General features: G+C 41.3%; 1 protein-coding gene across 1 annotated transcript in view; it reads right to left on the reverse strand.

Annotated features, from left to right (window-relative positions):
* Positions 1-25,203, reverse strand: part of LOC117508715 (unconventional myosin-VIIa-like) — a 289,667-nt gene that overhangs the window by 153,077 nt on the left and 111,387 nt on the right. The window contains exons 12-14 of the mRNA XM_034168534.1: positions 12,803-12,922; positions 6,582-6,724; positions 1,372-1,582 (exon numbers count right to left, since the gene is read on the reverse strand). Of these exons, the coding sequence (XP_034024425.1) occupies positions 1,372-1,582; positions 6,582-6,724; positions 12,803-12,922 (474 nt within the window). The remainder of the gene's footprint in view (positions 1-1,371; positions 1,583-6,581; positions 6,725-12,802; positions 12,923-25,203) is intronic.

Below are 25,203 nucleotides of genomic sequence, written 5' to 3' on the forward strand. Positions count from 1 at the left end.
TGCTCAAAAGACATCTGGCCCGTATGCTTGGTGCATCTCAAAGTCCTCTCAAAGAGCTCCTAACTTAGTCAAAAATATCCTGACAAGGACTCCCAGCCTCAGAGAGACCAGAGAGGTGTCTGAGAGCAACTCTGGGCAAGGAGTTGACAGAAACTCCCATCTTAGTGAGGAGACGGGGTTTACCCCGTTGGTAGGTATGACGTGGTCCTGTAAGAGCTATGATTGGTTGTCACAGAAAGGGAAGGGGAAGTAAAAACTAAATGCACTCTGTGCTCTTACATATGAATGAACAGTAAAATCAACCGATCATATAACTACATTAAGAAATGAGTAATCGTGAAAATAATTTAATGAAATGATGATGATACTCAGCAAAATTAAATTGGAGCGATCACCGGGCCGGTTGCTAAACCTGTAAATTCTTGTGCTGCAATGCATTATGGGAGTTCTAGGTTTCAGGGTTTTAAATGTTGCTATTGTGGTTCATGTTAGTTTAAAAATTCTGTTAGTGTGGTTGATTTATTGTGTTTTTGTAGTTCAACTGGTTTAGTGAGTTAAGTGTCACCATGTTGGTACCATAAGTGAAAAGTGTATCATGTTTGATGCTGTCCCTGTGTTGGTTTATCTGAAAAATAAGAGTGCCTCCTAGTGGCAGAGTGTCAAAAGACAAAAGCTCTTGCTTTTTTGGCTTTCATTATTTCACACAGCTCACCACAAAATTAATTGTTACACAGCTTGAAGATGTTTGAACATATCTCATTCACATGCCGATTATCTTCATATTAAAAGTGTGCGTGAGTTTATTAATAAGTTCAAAGTAAGTACATAATATAATTGTAAATATATTAAAATTGCATGCATGACACCAGAAAGTGAAACGACTTATTTCCATTGTTGTACATTTAAAAATCAAATGACAAAATAGAAGTAATAATAAAATATCAATAATACTAATAATAATAAAATAATGATAATATTAAAATGTAAATATGATAACAAGAACCTAAACAATTTATAAATACATTAAGACAGTAAATTAACATAAAATAATTACGTAGATCAAGTAGGTAGTGTGTTACTGACTCACACTGTCACTTTGTCTTTTCCACCAGCTTGTCTGCTTAAGACACTCTTAGGCTTCTTAAAAGTCCTCCTCACTACTCTTACCTTAGGAGCTCTCTTAAGGCCTATGGTGCTTTGTGGACAAGGGAAAATTCTAACAAATGTCTAAGAATTTGAGAAAGTCTAAGATTTTTCTTAGAATAACGTCACTAGGAGTTATTTTTAGCCTTAGGCTGCTTCGTGCATACGGGCCCTGACCTTTTTCTAAGTGTTGCAGTATTCATCACTGGCAGGTGTATGTACATGTACCTTGGGGAACTTGCTCTCCTCGTCAATGAGGGAGATGATGTTCATGGGTTTGATGGCGATCATGTCCAAAGCATCCTGGTTGTCGGTGAACTCGATGTGCTGCCAGTTGATGTGCTCCAGGTTGTACTCCTCCTGCTCCAGCTTGAAGACATGACGGACAAAGAACTGTTGCAGGTTCTCATTGGCAAAGTTTATGCAGAGCTGCTCGAAGCTGCAGGAGAAGTACAAGAAAATTGTATGATAACATTCAGTTCTATGTGAAACTGAGTTAAAATGCACTATTTGTATTTATGAAGATAATGGTGAATTTTGTCTCACTGGGGCATTTTAATTTTCTACTTCCTATGGAAATATTATTGCTACATGTTGTCTGTTTTGCACTGAACAAAGACTGCATGACATCACCCAGTGGTTTTTGATAGACACCCAGAACAGTCAATATGAAGCCCATGTCTGGGTGTCACCATGGTGGCAGCAGCAACAGCGCTGACTTTTGTCTACATAATAACCAACCCATAAATGGATAAAGAGGTGGAATGTGGCTAGCTCCATTGAGTGATGAAAGAAGCCTGATGGATATGGTTTGAGTCCAAACAAGCTAAGCGAAGAGGCTAACCTTGGTTTGGATACTTATTGAATGATATTTTGAGGGACTGCGCAGTGGTTCTCAGAACAATTTTCTTTTCTTGCATTTTGTTTGCTGACAATAGATGGTCTACACATGAAAATGTGTGTAATTTCTAAATGGTTAATTCAGTATTTTGTTAAACCCCTTGAATTAAAGCTAAAAGTCCACATTAGCACATATTGGTTGTTTCATTTAGACTTCATTGTGGTGGAGTATAAAGTAAAAATTACAAAAATAATGTTAAACAAACCTGTGCTCCAGAATTACAACAAATTCTCCTCTGTATCAAAGAATATCCCATGATAATGTGTTCTCACAGACTGTATATACACTGGACAAACCCTGCATGACATCACCCAGAGGTCTTCTATGGATGTCACTATGCTGGCAGTGCTTACTCTGCTTACATTGCGACAAGAGGTGGAGCTTGAGCAAGTCTGTGCATGACCTGGGCTGGACAAATTTAGCTTGAACACCCCCCCCCCCCCCCCCCCCCATCTTCCAGTTATCAAACATGCTAAGTCAAGAGGATGTTTTTGGCTTGGGTGTTTATTAAATCATACTTTTGGGAACTAGGCAGTGGCTTTCATAATGATTTGCTTTTGTGTGGTCATTAAAAATCATGATCCACTTATTTGCTCAGTAATTGTAGATTAACCTGACCTAATGGCAGCGGTGGGCACAGCTAACCAAAAAGTTAGCTTCGATAACCATTAATCAGATAACTGAAAAGTTATCTTTTATGACGATAAACCGATAAACTGCTAAAAAAATGTATCTTTATTACAGATAACTGATAACCGATAACTATTAGCATTGATTTGGATGCAGCCACATCAGATTACACGGTCGGCTTCTGAAAAACCAGTTTCACTTTAAGCGCTGCAGGGGCTTCTGGGTTAAATTCAAGGATCACAAACACAAAGACCTGTTAGTTTCAGTGGGATTCATCTGAATAAATAATCCACGTTTTAAATCCAAAACAATGTCTAAACGTGAAGAAAAGTCCCTTGCTCTGTACACACAGCTGCGCCGTGACAGCTCCTCTCCCCCACCAAGTCTTGGTGATTAAATTACAGCCACAAAGAAATAAAATAAAATAATGTTAAAATTAGTCTGCTTTGTTTTTGTGTCGAGTGGACAAGCCACTGTAACGTGCAAAGTGAACCTGAACTACACTACCCACAATGCTCCCTGCGTCGACCGGCCAATCATGTTTTGCGCTTAATGATGATGTCATCAGCAAGCAACAGGCAGCCAGTCTGCTCTGTGGCTAGAAACACACAATAGATGACTTTCCGCTCCGACGTATTTCCCATGATCCTGTGCGCATGCGCCATCTTGTGTGGCTGTCGAACGTTACCGGACACTGATTCAGTAGTTCCTCAACCACAGACGTTTTTTTTCGCCGCGAGCAATGGTGCACACATGCGTTGTGTGGGGCTGTACGAATCGTGCTGTTCCTGGAGATAATAAGCGACAGTTTTCTGACATTGAACCAAGGAGCTGAAACTGAACGCTTGTCGACTGAGCGGCGGAATCAATGGCTGGCCAGGATCAACCGAGACGGCTTCAATCCCGATCCCCAAAAACGTCATTATAAAGTCTGTTGCGACCATTTCATCACAGGCAAGTAACATGAAGTGTGTTTAATAACGTTTTAAACAAAAATGGTACAAATGGGCCGGGCAGAGAGCGAGTAAAGGTGGGGGTGTTACTTGCAAGCTAACACTTTTTTCTTACAGCATCGGTGCATGAACTGGTTGTTAGAAACACACTATTTCACTGATCTTTAAGTTTTAAATGAAGACACTCACACCATATACCAAATAGCTGACGACATCTGGGAAGGTGATAGCTGGGAGCACTTCCTCGTCCGAGGACCATTCTTCTTTTGCGATCGTGTACGGGTCCTTGTTGTCAATTTCAGCGATTTTCTGCAAATACCTCGTTTTGCTAACTGGATCCAATGTGTCACGATATCTCTGTTTTTCCTTCGCGCTATTTTTATCCATCTTCAACGGCAGGGTTAGGCATTATTGTGGCGATGCACACAAAGAAAGTAGCAAACAAAGAAAGTAGCCACACAATATGGTGGACTGTGGAATTGTGGGATGTCTGTGACGTCATCGGAAAGTCGTCTATAAACGGACTAAAATGTTTGATTTTAAGGTTTACAAATGTTTTTGACCGTTAAACTTTAATCAACTCAATCAATCAATCAACTTTTTTCTTATATAGCGCCAAATCACAACAAACAGTTGCCCCAAGGCAACTTTACCAGCAAAGAAAATGTTATCGGACTGAAAGTTATCGGACCTATATTTATCGGGAGATAATTGGTCCAATGATGGTTTTAAAACTTATCTGAAAAGCTAATCTGATAGCAAAAACATTAGCTTCGATAATTATCTGCTATTGGATTAGCTGAACTGTGCCTACCACTGCCTAATGGATCAAATTACGATAACTGCTAACAGTGCTAGCGCCATTAACATTCAACATTAAATAAGGTAAAAATTCAACCCAGTCTCATGTTTCTTTATTCGTGCTCCCGTCACGAAATGATTCAAATTTTTGTGACGGGGTTTTTTTTTTTAACTCACTATTACTAAACCTACTCCTACCCCCAACCCTAACCTTATCCACCCCGACCCCCACCCCTGCTTCACTTTTAATTTCGTGCAGCCGTCATGAAAATGAATTAGAATGAATTTGTGCTCTGTTAGGAAAATGTGGCGCTTTCGTGACAATATCACAAACCAATAGATTAATGTATGTTTAGTGCTGCTGAATCTTGACATGCCGTGAGATATGGTAGTGAAAATTTCAGCCAATGCAAATACTGCAACACAGACCTCTTAAATGATCTGTCAGCAGAATTATCCACTTAACAAGCCATACTGTTCCAGATACTTAATAAAATGCTCAGAAAGCTGCTAACGGAGCACTGAGCTCTTCACAGTGGCACAGACCAGCTGCCACTTAATGCGGCCACACATCTAATTACGCATACCTTGGTGAGGTTTATGCATAACCATGGTGAGTTGTTGCTTTTTAAGAGGTGGGAATTTATTTTTAGAGCTTGTTTTACATTCCTTCACAATAGTTTTTGGGTGGCATCAAGCGTAAAACTTGTGCCAAATCATAATGTGAATCTGTGCTGGATCTGCTGTGGCAACCCAGTGCAGCCAAAAGGAAAATAGCAATTTCTAGCTGCATATATGTGGTTTTCATTCAGCAGTAACAAGATGTCTGCATATTTAACACAGCTGAAAATACAGGTCTATGAGTGCATCCGTTCCATAGCACTGGGGATTAAGAGTGTCTAATTGAGTACGGACGTAGGCAATCTTGTGAGAGAACACAAAATAAGCTCTGAAAATAAATTCCCACCACAGACCTTCAGGGGCTCCATGAAAACATTTCAAATTAAGTTTGGAAAAAAATTTGTCCCCTGTAGAGTTGTCTTGGAGTGGGAAACTACCTATGGAGACCAAAAATGGCTTTCGTTTAGCTTTTCTGTATGTAAATCCCATTTCCTTTAGGCGGTTTCTTACAGTTCGGTCACAGACTTTGACTCCAGTTTCCTCCCATTCGTTCCTCATTTTGATTTTTGAGACATATTGCTTTAAGTTTTCTGTCTTGACGCTTTGATGTCTTCCTTGGTCTACCAGTATGTTTGCCTTTAACAACCTTCCCATGTTGTTTGTATTTGGTCCAGAGTTTAGACACAGCTGACTGTGAACAACCAACATCTTTTGCAACACTGCGTGATGATTTACTCTCTTTTAAGAGTTTGATAATCCTCTCCTTTGTTTCAATTGACATCTCTCGTGTTGGAGCCATGATTCATGTCAGTCCACTTGGTGCAACAGCTCTCCAAGGTGTGTTCACTCCTTTTTAGATGTAGACTAACGAGCAGATCTGATATGATGCAGGTGTTAGTTTTGGGGATGAAAATTTACAGGGTGATTCCATAATTTTTTCCTCAGAATTGAGTGATTCCATATTTTTTTTCCTCTGCTTGGTCTAAAAAAGTAACCATTACTGACTGCCACAATCTTTTTTTCTTGATTTCTTATAGTGTTTCTTAAAGCCAGAAAGTTGCCATTTGAAATGACTTTAGTTTTGTGTCATGTCTGTGATCTGCTTTTTTTCTACAAAATTAAACAACTGAATGAACATCCTCCGAGGCCGGTGATTCCATAATTTTTGCCAGGGGTTGTATTTGAACACCTACCAACCAGCAAGAATTCTGGCTCACACAGACCTGTTAATTTTTCTTTAAGAAGCCCTCTTACTCTGCACTCTTTACCTTTATATAAATTTTAACATTGATTTTCACAGGTGTTCAAATACTTATTTGCAGCAGTAACATACAAATAAATTATTTAAAAAAATCATACATTGTGATTTCCGGATTTTCTTTTTTAGATTATGTCTCTCACAGTGCACTTACAAAGCTCATGAGCAGTTGCACACACAGATGGACAGGGTGATTCCCCCTCACCACTGCCAACACAAAAAATAAAGAAGGTTGGGTCTGAGCTGAAAAGCACACCATGAAATAGTGTGGTACCTGTTAACAGTGAAGTTCTCAAAGCCGAAGATATCCAGCAGTCCAATGGAGCGTCTGACGGCTTTGGACTGAACAGAGAGAGGCTTGTAGATGGCTGCATTGATCTTCTCAACGATCCACACAAAGAGACGCCCATAAATACCCTAGATGCACACACACAACACATTCACAATGTTGAATGGAAACCATACACTATGATCTCAACATAGAACTAGGACTGCAAGCAGTCATATACGGGCTCTCCTTCCGCGCGACCGCCTACCCAGGCCAGCGTGTCCCCTTGTGACCAGATGTGGGCATGTGCATACAGGGGCAACCACTCATCACACAGTTCAAATTTCAAGCAAATTACACAATGCATGAAAGAGTTATGACATGTTGATGGTTCATCCACTAGGGGGTGCTCAGTGTACAAACAGAGGGGCCAGGTGTGTTCAGGGGCCAACCGTCATCACACATGTGAAGTTTCAATTCTATCAGGTAATGCATGAAGGAGTTATGCTGATGGGTCATCCAGTAGGGGGCGCTCAGAGCACAAATAGAGGTGTCAGGTGTGTACAGGGCAGACAATAATCACACAGTTCAAGTTTCAAGCAAATCAGTCAATGTACGAAGGAGTTATGAGAAGTTGATGGTTCATCCACTAGGGGACGCTCAGTGCACAAACAGAGGGGCCAGGTGTGTTAAGGCGCTGACCCTCATTACACATGTAAAGTTTCAAGTCAATCAGGTAATGCATGAAGGAGTTATCATAAGTTGATTGTTCATCCACTAGGGGGTACTCAGAGCACAAACAGAGGGGCCAGGTGTGTTCAGGGGCCAACTGTCATCACACATGTGAAGTCAATCAAGTCAATCAGGCAAAGCATGAAGGAGTTATCATGACTTGATGTTCCATGGAGAAGGATCAAAATGGCGGCACCATAGCGGCCACACCCTTCGACATAGAGAAAAGCTTTCGATAACTTTTGATCAGTATCATCTGTGGATGCTCTGAAAGAAATTTGAAGTGCATTGGACAAAATTGCATTGGACACGTGTACCAATTTTCATCTCCCTACTCAAAAAAAAAACCCTATGGGGAAAGGTTTTTGAAAGGTTCAAGGGGGCGCTATTGAGGCATTTTGCCCCGTACATGGGCGACTCCCCTATGAATTGTAAGAGGTTGTCATGCTTGACATGTGTATCAATTTTCATGATAATATGACAAAATTAAAGCTGTCAAAAGGAAGAACGGAATTTCATGGCAAAGGGGCGATATTCGGCACGCCGCCACATGGACGCCGTTACTTGTAACTTCACGGCGATCATTGTCTACGTTCACCAAATTGTTCTGCATGTTTTAGAAGTGGAATGAAGTTGATGGGGTTAACTATGTGACATCAGTACCTGTTAAACTAAAAACAGGACATGTCCTGTTACCACTGGGGGGCGCTATGGCAGAGGTGGGAAGTTAATATATGCAGACGTTCAGGACGGAGCCCTCATCAAGTTTGACAAACCCTAGCAGCCACGCCTTTTGGCCTAATTACATTCTTTTGATAACTTTTGATCACCACTGGGTCATGAAGATGTGGACCAAATTTGAAGACGATTGGATGAAATCCCTAGGAGTTCATTCAAATATAAGTAGTGGAAATGGCCAAAAACAGCAAAAATTACCTCAAAATTGAAACTTAAAATCAAAATGGCCGACTGCCTGTGAACATTTCACCATGATGTTAAGTAACTACCAGTGTGAAAAATATTTAGGAATTTAAAGGACATGTCGCACCAAAATCCTAACAATTTTGATTTAGGCTGTTAGTGACCATCCAATGATCCACCAGGATTATAAACCGGGAATAATCTCTGCTCGAGGCTCAGCTTTGTGCACAATTAATTATGAGTGTTGTTATCAGTAAAATCTAAAAAAAAAATACATCTGGTCCTGGGGGAAAAAAAAACCCATTGTTCATGTTCACAGTGGCAGGAGCCTTTCATCAGGTGCACAGCATGCACACACACACACACACACACACACACACACACACACACACACACACACACACACACACACACACACACACACACACACACACACACACACACACACACACATTCCAGCTCCAAATTCACACCCAAAGAAGAAAAAACAAAAAGCTTGCCACAAAACACAAAAGGGGTAAAATCCTGAATGTGCCAGAATCACCCAGAGGTAGATTTATTTCCAAATGTAAACTCCACACAATCAAAGCCCCCACAAACGCACAATCACCGGCGGCAGCTCCGCCTTCTCTCACAATTGTGGCAGTAAAATCCATTAACTCCTGGAAATAATGTATTCTGACTTTTTCCAATGTAACAAATCCATCTCTGTGTCAGGAAGTGTGTTAAAAGCAGCATAATGGAGATGTCCCACGTCCATGCACACAGCTTCAGTAAACCAGTATCCACACAAATAGCACGTCACCACACTTTAGGTTTCAAAATCTAACACTATGAAAAAGTTAAGAGTTTCAGGGTGAAGTGTGTTGTTTCCTGTCTGTAAATCTGAGCCATCACCTTCGAATGAAAGCTCAGAAGCTTCAATTTTTGGACAGAGCAGGTTCTCTCAGTCTGTCAGTCATCTGGATGTTTCTGCTCATTCTAAAATGCACGTCACATGCCAAAAATTGTCGAGTGAGACATTTTACGGAAATGGACCTGCTAACGCTCAGAGTGAGAGGAATAAAATACATCAGTGATCAGAAATTATCAGCACATGTATTAGGTTTTACTAGCAAGGCTGGCTGGACACAAATGTAGGACACAAAAACACAAAATAAAATAATTTACTTGGTTCGTTTGCTGGAGTCAGTACACAGAAAGGCAGTCCAAGGTGAGCAACAGCATTGTGGGTAGTGTAGTTCAGGTTCACTTTGGTCATTACAGTGAGTGAGTTTGCTTGACACAAAAACAAAATGGACTAATGTTATGTATGTTGGTTTTGCCTTGCCTCCACTTCTCAGATCCGCCCAGCAGATCAGCGGCACCTGCCAGCTGATGCCCAGCTGGGAGTATAAAGACCAGCGTGCCGCATGCTTGGGAGCATCTGGGTTTCTTCTGCTGCAGCATGTTTTTCTTTCATTAACCTTTTGTTGTATTTTTCTTTCCTTTTGTTATGTTTGTTAATAATAAAGTGTTATTATAATTTTCTGAGCACCTTCCACTCGCCCCTTCTTTTCCTTTTTTTTGTATCTGTCAGTTGCGTTGCCAGTGCCCTAGACAGTGGCACGTAACAACTAATTTTAACATATTTAATTTCATTTCTTTGTGGCTGTAATTTAATCACCAAGACTTGGTGGGGGAGAGGAGCTCTCACAGCGCAGCTGTGTGTACAGAGGGACTTTTCTTCATGCTTAGACACTGTTTTGGATTTTAAAAAAGGAGGACTCTTTCTGAGGATTATGTATTCAGATGAATCCCACTGAAACTAACAGGTAAGTTTTACTCTGCCAATCAATGCATTAATGGATGTATTTTGGTTGTTTAAGCCGCAGGGTTCAAAGCGTGTGGAAAAAAGTAGCAGCTTTTTAGTTCGTAAATGACGGTGTATCTAATACCGAGATAAACCGTGACTTCTAATACTGTGTTTGTGACAGTGTTTGGGGTTTTATTTTTTTAATCATTTGTTTTTCGTGCATTCTTATGTGTTTGTGATTCTTGAATTTACTCAGCAGCGAAAAGTGAAAGTGAAACTGGTTTATCAGAAGTCGACAGTGTAATCTGATGTGGCCACGTCCAAATCAATACTAAAAGTTATCAGTTATTGGTTATCTGTAATAAAGATAAATTTTTTAGCAGTTTATCGGTTTAGCGTCATAAAAGATAACTTTTCAGTTATCGGATTAATGGTTATCAAAGCTAACTTTTTGGAATAGCTGTGCCCACCACTGCACATCTCATCATCAACATATTGTCTCAGTAATAGAACTATGAATCATGACCCATATTGTCAAAATTTCAGTCACATTTGTTTGTACCTGTACATATGTAAATAAATCTGTAAATGTTGCATAGGTTGTTTGTCTTGTGTTCAGTTGAAGATAGATGTTTAATCAATTGTATTCAGAACTTATGACTTTCAAATCAAAGACTGATCAATATCAATCATAACATGATCAAGTTCCTGCCGTATGCAGGTGATGCCCCTTTCAAGATATTTAATTAATTTCATATTTAACTACACTCAACAAAAACATAAACGCAACACTTTTGGTTTTGCTCCCATTTTGTATGAGATGAACTCAAAGATCTAAAACTTTTTCCACATACACAATATCACCATTTCCCTCAAATATTGTTCACAAACCAGTCTAAATCTGTGATAGTGAGCACTTCTCCTTTGCTGAGATAATCCATCCCACCTCACAGGTGTGCCATATCAAGATGCTGATTAGACACCATGATTACTGCACAGGTGTGCCTTAGACTGCCCACAATAAAAGGCCACTCTGAAAGGTGCAGTTTTGTTTTACTGGGGGGGATACCAGTCAGTATCTGGTGTGACCACCATTTGCACGCTCCCTCAAATCTTGCGACATCTGTGGCATTGTGCTGTGTGATAAAACTGCACCTTAAACAGATAAGTCTTAAGCTTTGATTTCAAAAGTGCTAGGTCAGACATAATGCGTAAGTCAGGAGGTAACTTGTTCCACAGTCTGGGTTCAGGAACCGCACAAACACAATCACCCCAGAGTTTATATTTTGACCTCGGAACATCTAAGTACAGTTGACCAGGTGCCTGGAATGGGAAGTGCGGAGAGTTACAATTTCAGACAAGTAAGATGGTACAAAGCCATTAATAGCTTAAAAAACAAACATTAACATTTTAAAATCAATTCTAAAATGAACGGGAAGCCAGTGGAGTGAGTACAGGCATAATATGCTCACTTCTGGAAGTGTTCATTAAAAGACAAGCAGCAGCATTTTGCACAACTTGGAGGAGTGCAAGAGAAGACTGGTTAACAGCAGCATAACGTGCATTACAGTTATCAAGTCTGGAGCCGATGAAAGCACGAATGACCTTCTGAAGTTCACGTCTTCTAAGGAAGGGCTTTACTTTGGCCCGAAGACATAAATGGAAAAAAACTTGTTGACAACAGAGTTTACCTGCTGACTGAACCTCAAACACCTGTCAAACACATACTAACCCCAAGAGCCATAAATCAACTTCATATTTATGGTGTCCTGAACTCTAACTGACCTGATTGTAAGGCTAGCACCACAAACAGACCCAGTAATGCCTGAGCTTAGACAGTTATGTAGTGATGCATAAGGGAGGTGGGAGGTAGTGGCGTAACAGCTTGCACGTTGGACTGGGATGCCAGCGACTTGGGTTCACTTCCCGATCGCAGCCACGCTCCCGACTGGCACTCTTAACAACAGTGCTGGGGTGGAGTGGGAGACATTTGCCGTGGGCCCTTCTGGTAATAGGTTTCGTGCCTTTGTTGGTTACCCACATTAAAGATAATCCTCATTTCATTTCATCCAGAAAAGTTAAATTAAGCAAACCTATTTTATATGGCTTATCAATTAAACAGTGCAGATCTGTAGTAAAACTTAGAATAACACTGATTTAAACATTTTAGTTGTTAAAAATATTATTAATATTATTATAAATAGCAGTAGTAGTAGAAGTATTCTATTAGTATGAAAAAATGTCTTTAAAAGTGGACCTTTAATTGGGGGTGCTTTGGAAAGCAACCCCACCCCCCCAACAACACCCTCTTTCCATCTGGATTCACCCCTGGTTTGCAGTCTCTGAATGGGTAGAATGGAGAAGTTGTGTATTTATGAGGAAAGCATGACCTAATTGAGAGGTAAGAAGGTTTTATCATCACTTTTTAATCCATGCCATCCTCAGAAAGACACTTTAGGCATATCTGAAAAATAAATAAATAAATAAATAAAGCATTAGTATTTGTTGTTAACACGTTGTGGGTCTGCAGCTGTGTTTTTAGTTTAACCACAGCAAGGACATGCACATAAAAGAAAAGTTTAAAAATATGTTTGAAGTCTTTTTCAACTTGGAGCTACTGCACAAAACAACGAACTTACAGCTTGCATCATCAAATGCTAACACAGAGTGATTACAGGTGGATGTACCGAACATGTTATACTGGTACTACGATAATACCGTGATCTGGTAGAGAACCCAAACAGGCTTGTGTGTGTTTTTATGCATGAATGTCTGGTACCTTAACAAAAGCATCCCGTACATCCAGAGCTTGTTCCATGCTGAGTGGGGTGGACACTGTCTCTCCTCTGGTGATCAGAGTTCGGCTGGTAAGACAGTTCATTAGATCCTTACAGTCCACCTACACGTGTGTACACACACACACACACACACACACACACACACACACACACACACACACACACACACACACACACACACACACACACACACACACACACACACACACACACAGTTTTTATACACTGTCAGTGTGTTCTGCTGTCAGTAGGGTATTGAAACAACATTTCATGGGTGCTATGGAACTTGTGGATGCTCAGACTGGATCAGTCACAGAAGAGTATTCTCAGTTTGAAACAGGCTGAAATTATGGACTATGAATGGCAAATATCATAGCTGACGTGGGTGACGTGACATTCAGATTGCCAGCTGAGTGTACACATGAGCAGATTGTTTTTTTTTCACATGGGACAGCCTGCCGATGTGCGCACTGACATGGTCGCTCCTGCCTGTTGCAAAGGCGAAATGTGTTTTTATGTATACTCAACAAAAATATAAACGCAACACTTTTGGTTTTGCTCCCATTTTGTATGAGATGAACTCAAAGATCTAAAACTTTTTCCACATACACAATATCACCATTTCCCTCAAATATTGTTCACAAACCAGTCTAAATCTGTGATAGTGAGCACTTCTCCTTTGCTGAGATAATCCATCCCACCTCACAGGTGTGCCATATCAAGATGCTGATTAGACACCATGATTAGTGCACAGGTGTACCTTAGACTGCCCACAATAAAAGGCCACTCTGAAAGGTGCAGTTTTGTTTTATTGGGGGGGGGATACCAGTCAGTATCTGGTGTGACCACCATTTGCCTCATGCAGTGCAACACATCTCCTTCGCATCATCCATGAAGAGAACACCTCTCCAGCGTGCCAAACACCAGCGAATGTGAGCATTTGCCCACTCAAGTCGGTTACGACGACGAACTGGAGTCAGGTCGAGACCCCGATGAGGACGACGAGCATGCAGATGAGCTTCCCTGAGACGGTTTCTGACAGTTTGTGCAGAAATTCTTTGGTTATGCAAACCGACTGTTTCAGCAGCTGTCCGAGTGGCTGGTCTCAGACGATCTTGGAGGTGAACATGCTGGATGTGGAGGTCCTGGGCTGGTGTGGTTACACGTGGTCTGCGGTTGTGAGGCTGGTTGGATGTACTGCCAAATTCTCTGAAACGCCTTTGGAGACGGCTTATGGTAGAGAAATGAACATTCAATACACGAGCAACAGCTCTGGTTGACATTCCTGCTGTCAGTATGCCAACTGCACGCTCCCTCAAATCTTGCGACATCTGTGGCATTGTGCTGTGTGATAAAACTGCACCTTTCAGAGTGGCCTTTTATTGTGGGCAGTCTAAGGTACACCTGTGCACTAATCATGGTGTCTAATCAGCATCTTGGTATGGCACACCTGTGAGGTGGGATGGATTATCTCAGCAAAGGAGAAGTGCTCACTATCACAGATTTAGACTGGTTTGTGAACAATATTTGAGGGAAATGGTGATATTGTGTATGTGGAAAAAGTTTTAGATCTTTGAGTTCATCTCATACAAAATGGGAGCAAAACCAAAAGTGTTGCGTTTATATTTTTGTTGAGTATATTTCCATGTGAGGACAGCATGGCCATGCACGCGCCTCACAGTGGAGTGTTGTAAAATGATGTCATTCATAACACGATATGTTCTCCAGATGTGACCACAGATCCCAACATCAGCAGCTGGCACAGACACACCCACCTTACCGAACAAACTCAGCTCAAAGACAAAAGTTTCACTCTGTTCCTTTGTTGTTATGTGATTATTTATTTTATGTATTTATTATGGGCAGCATGGTGGCTTAGTAGTTAGCCGTGTTGCCTCACAGCGAGAAGGTCTTGGGTTGGATTCCCACCTGTGGCCTTTCTGTATGGAGTTTGCATGTTCTCCCCGTGTTTGTGTGGGTTCCCCCTGGGTGCTCCGGCTTCCTCCCACATCCAAAGACATGTGGGTTAGGTGGATTCAAAATTTTAAATTGTCAATAGATGTGCGTGTAGGTGTGAATGTGTTTGTTTGTCTATATGTGGCCCAGCGACAGACTGGCGTCCTGTCCAGGGTGAACCCCGCTTTGCACTCCATGACTGCTGGGATAGGCTCAAGCACCCCCTAATTGGACTAAGTGGTTGAAGATGAGTGTATTTGTTCTGTAGTTATGTATGAAGTTATTGTTGTATGTATTTATTTAATTGTCCTGTTCTCTGTGTTTTTAATTTAACACCTTGTGTGCACTGAGCCACTGTCAGTTGGAACTGACCACAACGAGATGAGCAAAGCAATCACACATGAATAAGTTCACGCCTTTCCCCATGTTGTGTTTATTTTCCACTCTTCTGTCTGCCATGTGGAGTACAATGTACGTGGCGGAAGGTTCATTAGTCCGGGCAGCCGGCTGATAACAAAGTTCACACCATGTTGTGCACGCTCAGACGTGGCTGGCCGGTTCCGATGTGATCTTGCCTGTATGTAATTATCAGTATGTCATGAGAGCATGAGAGCCCGCACACACATGTGCATTGTGTGAAGTGTTGTTCATGATGTTGGTGGCATGACATATGTTCTCCAGCTGAGTTGTGAGTAGATAGCGTCTAGATGTACGATGGACAGTGATCACACTCCAGCCACTTCATCCACACTTGAAAATGTTGGAACATGGTGTGGGGGAGGGGGGGACACACTCCTCACGACATCTGTGTTGCGGGGGGAGGGGCAACACATTCACACGACACGTGTTGCGGGGGAAGGGGGCCTTGCATGACGTGTGTTGCCTGGTAACGGCACACTCGTGGGGCATGTAGAACATGTGGGGCCGTTCACACAAGCAGGTCGAAAGTGGTCACCTGCTGTCTACTCTTGTGCTGGCAGCGTGAATGGCCCCTCCTTTTCTAAGTGGGTGTTCGTGTTCGTGGGTAGTACCGGGACTCCAGCTGACTCCGGCCGAGAGTGGGTCGAATGGCCATTCAAACGGCATTCGACGACTTTTGGCCGCTGGTTGTCTCGATCGTGTCATTCAGCCATGATTCAACATGGCTGATGATTTCATGCAGCTGCTTGGCTGTGGATATGTCCGACCTGTGTATGACATGCCGTTCAAGTACTGCCAACATGATCAGATGGCAGTGTGACCTCATCTTGCTCAACGTTCGAATGGGTTTCCAGTGCAAGTGGCACGCGAATATAGAGTGCATGTGCCGTGCTCGAATGAATGTGGCGAATGCGGCTCCGATTTCCCATGAGTGCCATTTGACTCCTCCTTCGTGCGCCATTCTACCTCAATCGTGTTATGTGTGAAGGGGCCTTTATCTTTGTCTCCTTAAGTAACTGCTTCTTTGACACAAAGTCACTCCATTGGTACCCAAGGATCCTCTGATGAGACCTTGTACCAAAGACAGGCAGTTGTCACCTTAGGTCACTAGTTAGCATACAAGTCTCACAATCACACCGTAAGACAGGAAGCTCCGGGATCCTAAAGACGTGGGACTTCATTCTCCTACAAATATACTGGCATTGCCAAACACCTCTGTCCAACAACATCATGAGGTTTTCCCAGGAATATCCTGATCTCAAAATCAGAAGACGCAAGAGAATATGCAGAGACATTAATGCCAATACTGAGATAATGCCAAGATTCCACTGGACTGTATTTGAATTAAGAACTCAGTGTTTGAGCCTCGGCAATTCATTGTGCCAGGAGAAATATCTCAAACCATAGGAAATAATGAATTCCATCCATCAGCCAGGTGAGTTAAAGTTAACTGGTAACCAGGCATGCATGCTGCTAATGGCGCTTGTTGTTATTTGATTTTCGGCATCTCCCAATTTGTTCAAGGTCACCACAGTGGATCCAGCACAGAGCCACACTGGGATTTGGCACAAGTTTTACGCTGGATGTCCTTCCTGATGTAACCTCCCTTGGTCTTCCTCAGAGTTCTCCCATCCAAGTACTAATCACGACTCACTCTGCTTACCTTCTGAGATCTGACAGGATCAGACTCATGCAGAGCAGACTGGATCTGGTACTCATGGTGCTTGTGCATGAAATGATTTGCAGCAGAAAAACAGGGAAGTGCATCCCAGAGGAGGAAAGCAAAGACAGCAAATTTAAGAAAGGTGCTTTCCTCCATGTCTTCTGTTGCACATCATTTATTTTGAGCACTAATTATGAGCATGCCTACTGGAAATGTCAGTAAAAACTGGAAAATGTTCAAAGTTTCATATATTCGCTATCAACCTGAATGGGGAAAAAAGAAACAGAACATTGCTACTGCTATTGCTACTTGGACATGTATGTCTGTCTTCACAGTAGAAGAGAAAAAGATAAGTTCAGTGTAATAATGGTTAAGTTTAAGCAGTACTGCACACTGAGGTATCATTCATTCATTCGATTCGGGAGTGGGTTTTTGATAAGCCTTTTTGGCTTCCACCACTTCTTTGCACATCTATATACATAAAGGGCTAATTCTGTCTGTCTGTCTGTCCGGGATAAACTCCCAAACTATAATATGTAGCCCTAAAAACTATATATATTCTGAATCCTCATGACATGGAGAACAAACTGGTACCATTTTTTAAAAAGTTCTAGGCAATCAATAATTTAATGCTTTAATCTATTGTCTTTATCTATTTATCTTTTACTAGCTGGGGTACCCGGCGTTGCTCAGGTTAACCTGTTTAAGATATAATCTACAAAATATTCCAAAGTTTATATTTTGTCATAATTGTAGATATCTTATAAGTATATATGTAGTCCGAATAGGCAAAGGTTTGAACTAAAAACCCAAAATAGGTGGAATCCCCAAACCAAGAGAGAAAACTGAATTTTGTTGCATGCAAGAAACAATGAAGTTCTTCAGACTTTATATTGCAGATCAAGTATGCTCATAATCATTAATCAGAATTGATGTTATGACCTTTATAATTGTTGATACATTGCAAATCTAGTTTATAAGAATGCTACAAAAATAAAATGGCTTTTAAGCAAATGTTAATTTTGGATTTGAGATTTAAATGTAGCTTTTACTGACCAATAGTTCTGAAGAGCCTCTTGGTAGACAATGTTCCTTGTCCTGTCAGGAAAGTGGATATACAGCTGATTGGGGTTACCAACTCTGGAGCATCTGACTAACTAACTGTGGAAGATCGCAGGTTCTGCCATATTCAGGCCAGCCACATTATCAGCAGTGGTTTCTTTTTGCACACTTTGAGGCATTCCATCTTTAAATGGTGTAAATGTTGCCTTGCATATTTCTTAAAGTTATGCATTTATTGGTATATTTAGAGAACAAACAATCTTTTCAATTGTAAAAAAAAGAGGTTTGACCACTAAAAACAGTTTGAGCCATGAAACATCAACATACCAAAACTATTAGATCAACCCAAAGCTAGTACACTATTATAATAGGACAGCAGGTTGTGAAGAGTTGATAAATAACAAAATTTAATTTATGATATTTACATCATAATGAGCAGCCTATAGACAACGCGCCATTGGAGAACACAGGCTCTATGCCTGCTTATTGGCTGATTGAAAGGGTGCTGCCCCATCAGCATTTAGAACTACATCACTTTTCAAATGATCTGCAGAGTGCCATTGTGATACAGAAAACATGCATTTGCCTGATACATTATGATCAACACTAGGCAAGTGATACACATCATGTACACTCGACACCTTTAGTTTTAGAAAATGTGCAAATGTTTAGAAATACATGTACAAATTGCAAGAAAAGACAAAGCTTGATATTTTATCCACTAATCTTTTAAAGTTTAATTTACAGCCTGTTGTTGAAAGCTCTCTGCTAAGAGTGAAATCCTTCATTCTAAGAAGGAATAGGCTGTATTCTGATAAGTACGAGGTCTGTCAGAAAAGTATCGGGCCTTTTTATTTTTTTCAAAAACCATATGGATTTGAATCACGTGTGATTGCATCAGCCAAGCTTGAACCTAGATGCGCATGCGTGAGTTTTTTCACACCTGTCGGTTGCGTCATTAGCCTGTGAGCAGGCTTTGTGTGAGCAGTGGTCCACCCCTCTCGTCAGATTTTTATTGCGAATAAATGTCTGAACGATTTGGAGCTTTGCTGCATCAATTTTTTCCAGAAACTGTGAGAGACCTCCAGGTGGACACCATTTGGAAAATTCTGTTGGCTTTCAGGGACGATTTTATGGGGATTACACAGATAAAGGAGTGCTCCAGCCGGTTTAAAGACCGCCCACAGCTGCTGAGAGCGCGCCGCGCTCCGAGCGCAGATCGACAGGCTGAATCAACCAGATCATTTCCAACATGAAGGCTTTGTTGATCCGGGACATCGTCTGACTTCCACAAAAAAAGGCAGAAGGCGTGGACATCAGCACTTTTTCAGCACATTCCACTGTTAAAGGAGTTTTTTTCATGGAAAGAAAAGCAGACGGATGCGCCACCGTGCCGTTCATGGCGCGGAACAAAACCACCTCCGTGTTGGTCTCACAGGACGGCTGAGATGGCTTTCAGACGGCTGTCGGTGGGTTTTCAGTCGTGTGACTAACCGAGAAATTGTGGATGAGCCTGGACATGCCAGAACAACAACCCCAATTCCAATGAAGTTGGGACATTATATAAAAGGTAAATAAAAACAGAATACAATCATTTGCAAATACTCTTCAACCTATATTCAGTTGAATACACCACAAAGACAAGATATTTAATGTTCAAACTGATAAACTTTATTGTTTTTGTGCAAATATTTGCTCATTTTGAAATGGATGCCCGCAACACGTTTCAGAAAAGCTGGGACAGTGGTATGTTTACCACTGTGTTATGTCACCTTTCCTTCTAACAACACTCAATAAGCATTTGGAAACAGAGGACACTAATTGTTGAAGTTTTGTAGGTGGAATTCTTTCCCATTCTTGCTTACGACTTCAGTTGTTCAACAGTCCGGGGTCTCCACTGTCGTATTTTGCACTTCATAATGCGGCACACATTTTCAATGGGTGACAGGTCTGGACTGCAGTCTAGTACCCGCACTCTTTTACTACGAAGCCATGCTGTTGTAACACATGCAGAATGTGGCTTGGCGCTGTCTTGTTGAAATAAGCATGGACATCCCTGAAAAAGATTTTGCTTGGATGGCACCAGGCTTGGGGAGCAACGGAATACATGTAATGGCGTTACGTAATCAGGATACAAAAAAAAGGTAAGGTATTCCGCTACGGTTACAGAAAAAAAGACGTATTCAGATTACAGGTATATTTAGTAAAAATGGGGATTACTTCGCAGGATTACAATTTTAATGCATTTTATGATATTATCCAAGTTTTTTTTTTAACTTTTTATTTATAACATTTTAACATTTTATAACATTAGAAAAAAAAAAGAACAACATTTGAGGTCAAGGGATGGTAAAAGGAAAATAATAAGCATTGACTGTTTTTCCATAAATGTCATACTTGTTGCTAATTACTGAGCACTGTCATTTCTGGTGAGGTCCAAACATTTTTCCCATCGCTTCTTCCCTAGATCCTCCTGAAGTCTTAGTGAGTAGGTCATGCATTCCATGAGTTTAATATTTTCGACCACGGAAAAAAATAGATTCCTGTTGGGTGGCTGCTTCTGTAGCCAACATTTTGTAATTGACTTTTTGGCTGAAGCCAGTAATATCTTCAAGAGATAGGCATCATCTGAAGATAAATTTTCGGAGGAATAACCAAAGTACATTGTTGTGGGGGAGTAGTCAAGGTCGATGCCCATTACCTTTGAAATTATTTCTGCCACCTCTGTCCAAAAAAGGCTGAATGAGTGGGCAGGACCAGAAGATGTGACCATGGTCTGCTGAGATCTGCTGAGATCTCTCCACAGTCTCTCCAACAGTTGGCAGGAGCCACGCTGTATTTCGACTTTTGTTTTGGTGTTATGAAAAAATGGATCAAATTTTTCCAACAGAAATCTCTCCAGGCATTAGAGTTTGTAGTTGAGGATTGTGTTTCCCATATCCTTGTCCACATGTCTTCTGAAATACTCACATTCAATTCCCTTTCCCATTTTTGCTTTATGTAAGTTGTTGAGTCTGTTTTTAATGCAGCCAACCTATGGTATAATTTGCAAATTAAATCTTTTAGACTTATAGAATTATAGGCATTAGTAAAAATACTGACCAGTGTTGAGAAGGCGTAATTTTACTAATCTGTAACTCTGTATTTATATAATTACGGAGCTGTAAATATCTGAAAAAATCTTGTTTCTCCAAATCAAATCTCTTACATAAAGCATCAAATGACATAAGGTTGGACCTTTCATATGTAATACAAACAGCTGTTGTGAAGGTGTAGGAACACGGACCCACAACAGGGGGCGCAAATGAACGGACAATGGAGGAGTCAAATAACACTGTTTTTACTGTTGTGAAACAGGCACAACAAATACAACCGATTACAATATGGAGATTGAGCTTAATTACAACGGTGTCGTGTGGGCAGGCTCGACGATAGGAGACGTCTGTCCAAGTCGAACCGGAACCAACCCGATTTCCTCTGCCACCGAACCCCGGGAATACTGGAGCCGCCAAGTCCCGAATTCCCAGGTGGCCACTGCCTCCGCTCGTCGGATCCGGTACTGCTGGCAGGAAACAGAAACAGTCAGGTGTGGATGCGGCTGCACCCAGCAACACGGAGGGTGGAGAGTCCACCTCCACCTCTCGTCAACAACAATCAAGAAATGTAGGAAGGTGAGTACTTATCCAAATGCTGTCTGGTAGTCAGCTGTCCTACAGATAATCAACAAGAACACACTTAAAGTCACACGTATGTGTAGGCTGAGATTGTTACCTCTTTGGTAAGGCGATATCTCGGCAAATGAGGTGGAGATGCCGTCCTGCTGATATACCTCCTTATTGATTGGGATCAGCTGTCTCCAGTGATGGGTGACAGCTGTCATCCTGGCTGCTCCTGTAAGGCGGCAGCGCCCTCCGGTGCCTGGAGCCCGCACTCCAGGCAGGGCGCCCTCTAGTGGTGGTGGGCCAGCAGTACCTCCTCTTCAGCGGCCCACACAACAACAGCAGTAAGACCAGATGATGTCATGTGTTTGAATCTAGAGTCTTGTGAAGTGGGCAGAAAGTTTAAGTTATATGCTGGCCTTCTGAGGAATTTAACCTCTTTCTCTAGCTGTTTTTTTCTCACTACTGACCTCCAAATTTTAAGTGATAAATTTACCCACTGACTATCTGTCAAATACTGATCAATCTCAAGTGTAATATGACCAAGCCTTGATTGAATTGGGACCTCAGATAGCGACATCTCGATAGTTTTCCATTTTGCATAATATGATAGATTACACCAGTAGAGCAAAGATCACAACTGGGCTGATATGTAATAGTCCTGTAATAAAGGCACAGCCTGTCCCCCCTTGTCCCTTGGCAATTGAAGGGTTGACAGTCTAACCCTTGGCCTTTTATTAAGCCAGTTAAACCTTGAGATTTGTTTATTCCACTCTCTGAACTGTTTATCGGGTACATGAACTGGCAAAGATAAAAAAAAAGATATAGCAATTTTGGGAGAACGTTCATCTTAATTGCGTGTATTCTGCCTCCGAGGTCAAGGGGTAGCATGCTCCAGCGATCAAGATCACCACAGATATCTCGGTTTGTACAGTTGTAATTTTTGTCAAACAATTGTGATTGGTCATTGGGTAAATAAACTCCTAAGTATTTAATATGATCTGCATCCCAATTCACATTGAATTTGGACTTAAGCTCATGTCCAGGTTGGAAATTAAATGTCATGATTTGAGTTTTATGTATATTTAAAATGTATCCAGAATATGAACTGTATTGCTGTAGTAGTTCTAGCAGCACTGGTAAACCAGTGTCAGGTTCAGTGATTGTTAATAAGACATCATCTGCATATAGGCACACTTTGTATTCCTCTCCACCTATCGAGATGCCGCTTAACCTACTTTCCTGTCGTATTGCTTGGGCTAAGGGTTCAATAAATAAATTAAATAGATCTGGGCTTCCAGGGCAGCCTTGTCTGCATCCATGCTGCAGCTGAATGGAGTTAGAGAGGCTTCCATTGATCTTAATTCTAGCACTGGGTGAGGAGTAGAGAGCTTGCATACATTTTATGAAATCATCACAGAATCCGAACCTTTTCATGACTAGATAGAGAAAATCCCACTGGACTGAATCGATTGCCTTTTCAGCATCGAGACTGATAATAACTGAATTTAGCTTCCTATTGTTTATCTGTTCAATAATATGGCGTGCTCTTCTTACATTGTCATGGGTTTTTCAGAAAGCCGGTTTGATCTTCTATAAGTGATGACATCACTGCATCCATTCTCTTAACTAAAATAGACATATAAATTTTATAATCTGTATTTAAAACACTAATTGGTCTGTAAGATTTACATTCTGTTTTTTCCTTTCCATCTTTGGGGATCACAGATATAAAGGCTTCATTCCATGAGGGAGGGATAAGACCTCCTTTGAGAATAAAGTTAAAGCTTCTTTCTAGTAAGGGGACAAGTTTCATTTTCTTGTACCACTCGGGTGGGAATCTGTCTGTCCCCGGGCTTTTATTTGAGTTCAGGGAAGATATGGCTTTGTCTATTTCCATTCATGTTATAGGAGATGTCAACTTTTTATTTGCATCTCTGCCCAGAGAAGGAAGATCTAGTGAACGCAGAAAATTTGAGATATTCTTTTCATCGACTGTACCAGAGTGACTGTATAATGATTTATAATAGTTCTTGAATGCTTTTTGAATATCATCCATATCAGTTACCATTCTATGACTTATTGGGTCTTTGATTTTGTGGATTGTATTCTCTGCCTGCTGCTTTTTTAGGCGCCACGCTAATAATTTTGATACTTTCGGGCCAGTTTTGTAGTATCTGTTTCATGAAGCGTATATTTTTCTCCACCTCTTCACTTAATATCTTATCTATTTCTTGTTTGGACCATCTTACTTGTTGTATTAAATTCTGACTTTTGTCAGTCAACTGTTTTTGTTCCAATATCTTTAATTCCTCCTGTAATTGTAAAAGTTTTTGAGATTTCTGTTTTTTTTTTTAGCATTGCTGTTTTTGCTATTATTTTCCCCCTGAGAACAGCCTTAGCTGCGTCCCATACAATACTGGGACTTGTCTCCCCATTATCATTATCCTGTAAGTACAAAACCAAGTCTGTTGACATTGCCTTTATAAAGGTGTCATCATTTAACATGCCAATATTCAGTCTCCATAATGTCTTTCTCTGTCTAACATCAAGGTGTATTGTTAGATATAACCAGGGGTGCACATAAGTGGTACGCAGGTACGAATGCGTGGCAAAAATCTGGAATGCGTAATGACACCTGTGTTATTTCACTCCTTTGCGTACTTCACCGATCATGTCTTAACTTTCATCTCACATGTTGCTTGTCAACTACTGTCAGAGATGTCCAGAAAACAACAAACATTAAGCAGCTTCTTTGGCGTTTCGCCACCGACAAAGAGACCACAATTGAAGCCAGAGCCAGAGCCAAAGAAGAGACTTTTCTCAGAAAAGTGGCTCCAAGATGTGCAGTGGCTCGAAGCTAACGATGAGCGCACTGAAATGTGGTGCAAGATTTGCCGCTCACATCCACATCTAGCAGATAAAACAGGTGCGTTTTATAAACGCTCAAAGAATTTCAATCATCCTTTTTTTGATAAACATGAAAAAAGCAAGGAGCACACGAATGTGGCGCAAGCCATTGCTAATAAACAGGCTAGCCGAGAAGAAATGTCCAATTGTCCACTTATCAGATGGCGTGACAAGCTGAATGAAGAACAGCGGCAAGCTCTGTTTAATATTTTTCTGCTCACCTTCCATAAAGCTAAACACGCACGTCCCATGTCTTCCTATTCTGAGGACATTCCTTTACTGAAGTGGCTGGGAGTAAATGTCGGAGGTGCGTATCATTCATGTGAAGGTGGCACACGGATGGTGCAGAGCATCGCTCACACCATCAGCTAGGAGTTACAAACCAATTTGCAGTCTGTTGAATTTTGGGGGCTGCTTTTTGATGGATCTGAGGACATCACAAAAAGCGAGCAGGAAATCGTTTACATTGTGTCTGTGTCCAGCAACGGAGAGTTTACGTCCGACTTTCTTGGACTGATTGAACTGGGTGCTGACCGAACCGCACAGGACGTAACAGACGGACTTGTGAGACTTTTCCAGGACGCAGGCTTGGATGACTGGACAACAAAGTTGGTCGCTGTGTGCACAGATGGGGCAGCTGTCAATGTCGATATGTACAATGGTGTGGTACCAAAACTCCGGCAACTTGCTGCGTTTGGAGACTCCCTTGTGC

The sequence above is a fragment of the Thalassophryne amazonica genome, chromosome 4, assembly GCF_902500255.1.
Source record: "Thalassophryne amazonica chromosome 4, fThaAma1.1, whole genome shotgun sequence".
Classification (NCBI taxonomy): Eukaryota; Metazoa; Chordata; class Actinopteri; order Batrachoidiformes; family Batrachoididae; genus Thalassophryne; species Thalassophryne amazonica.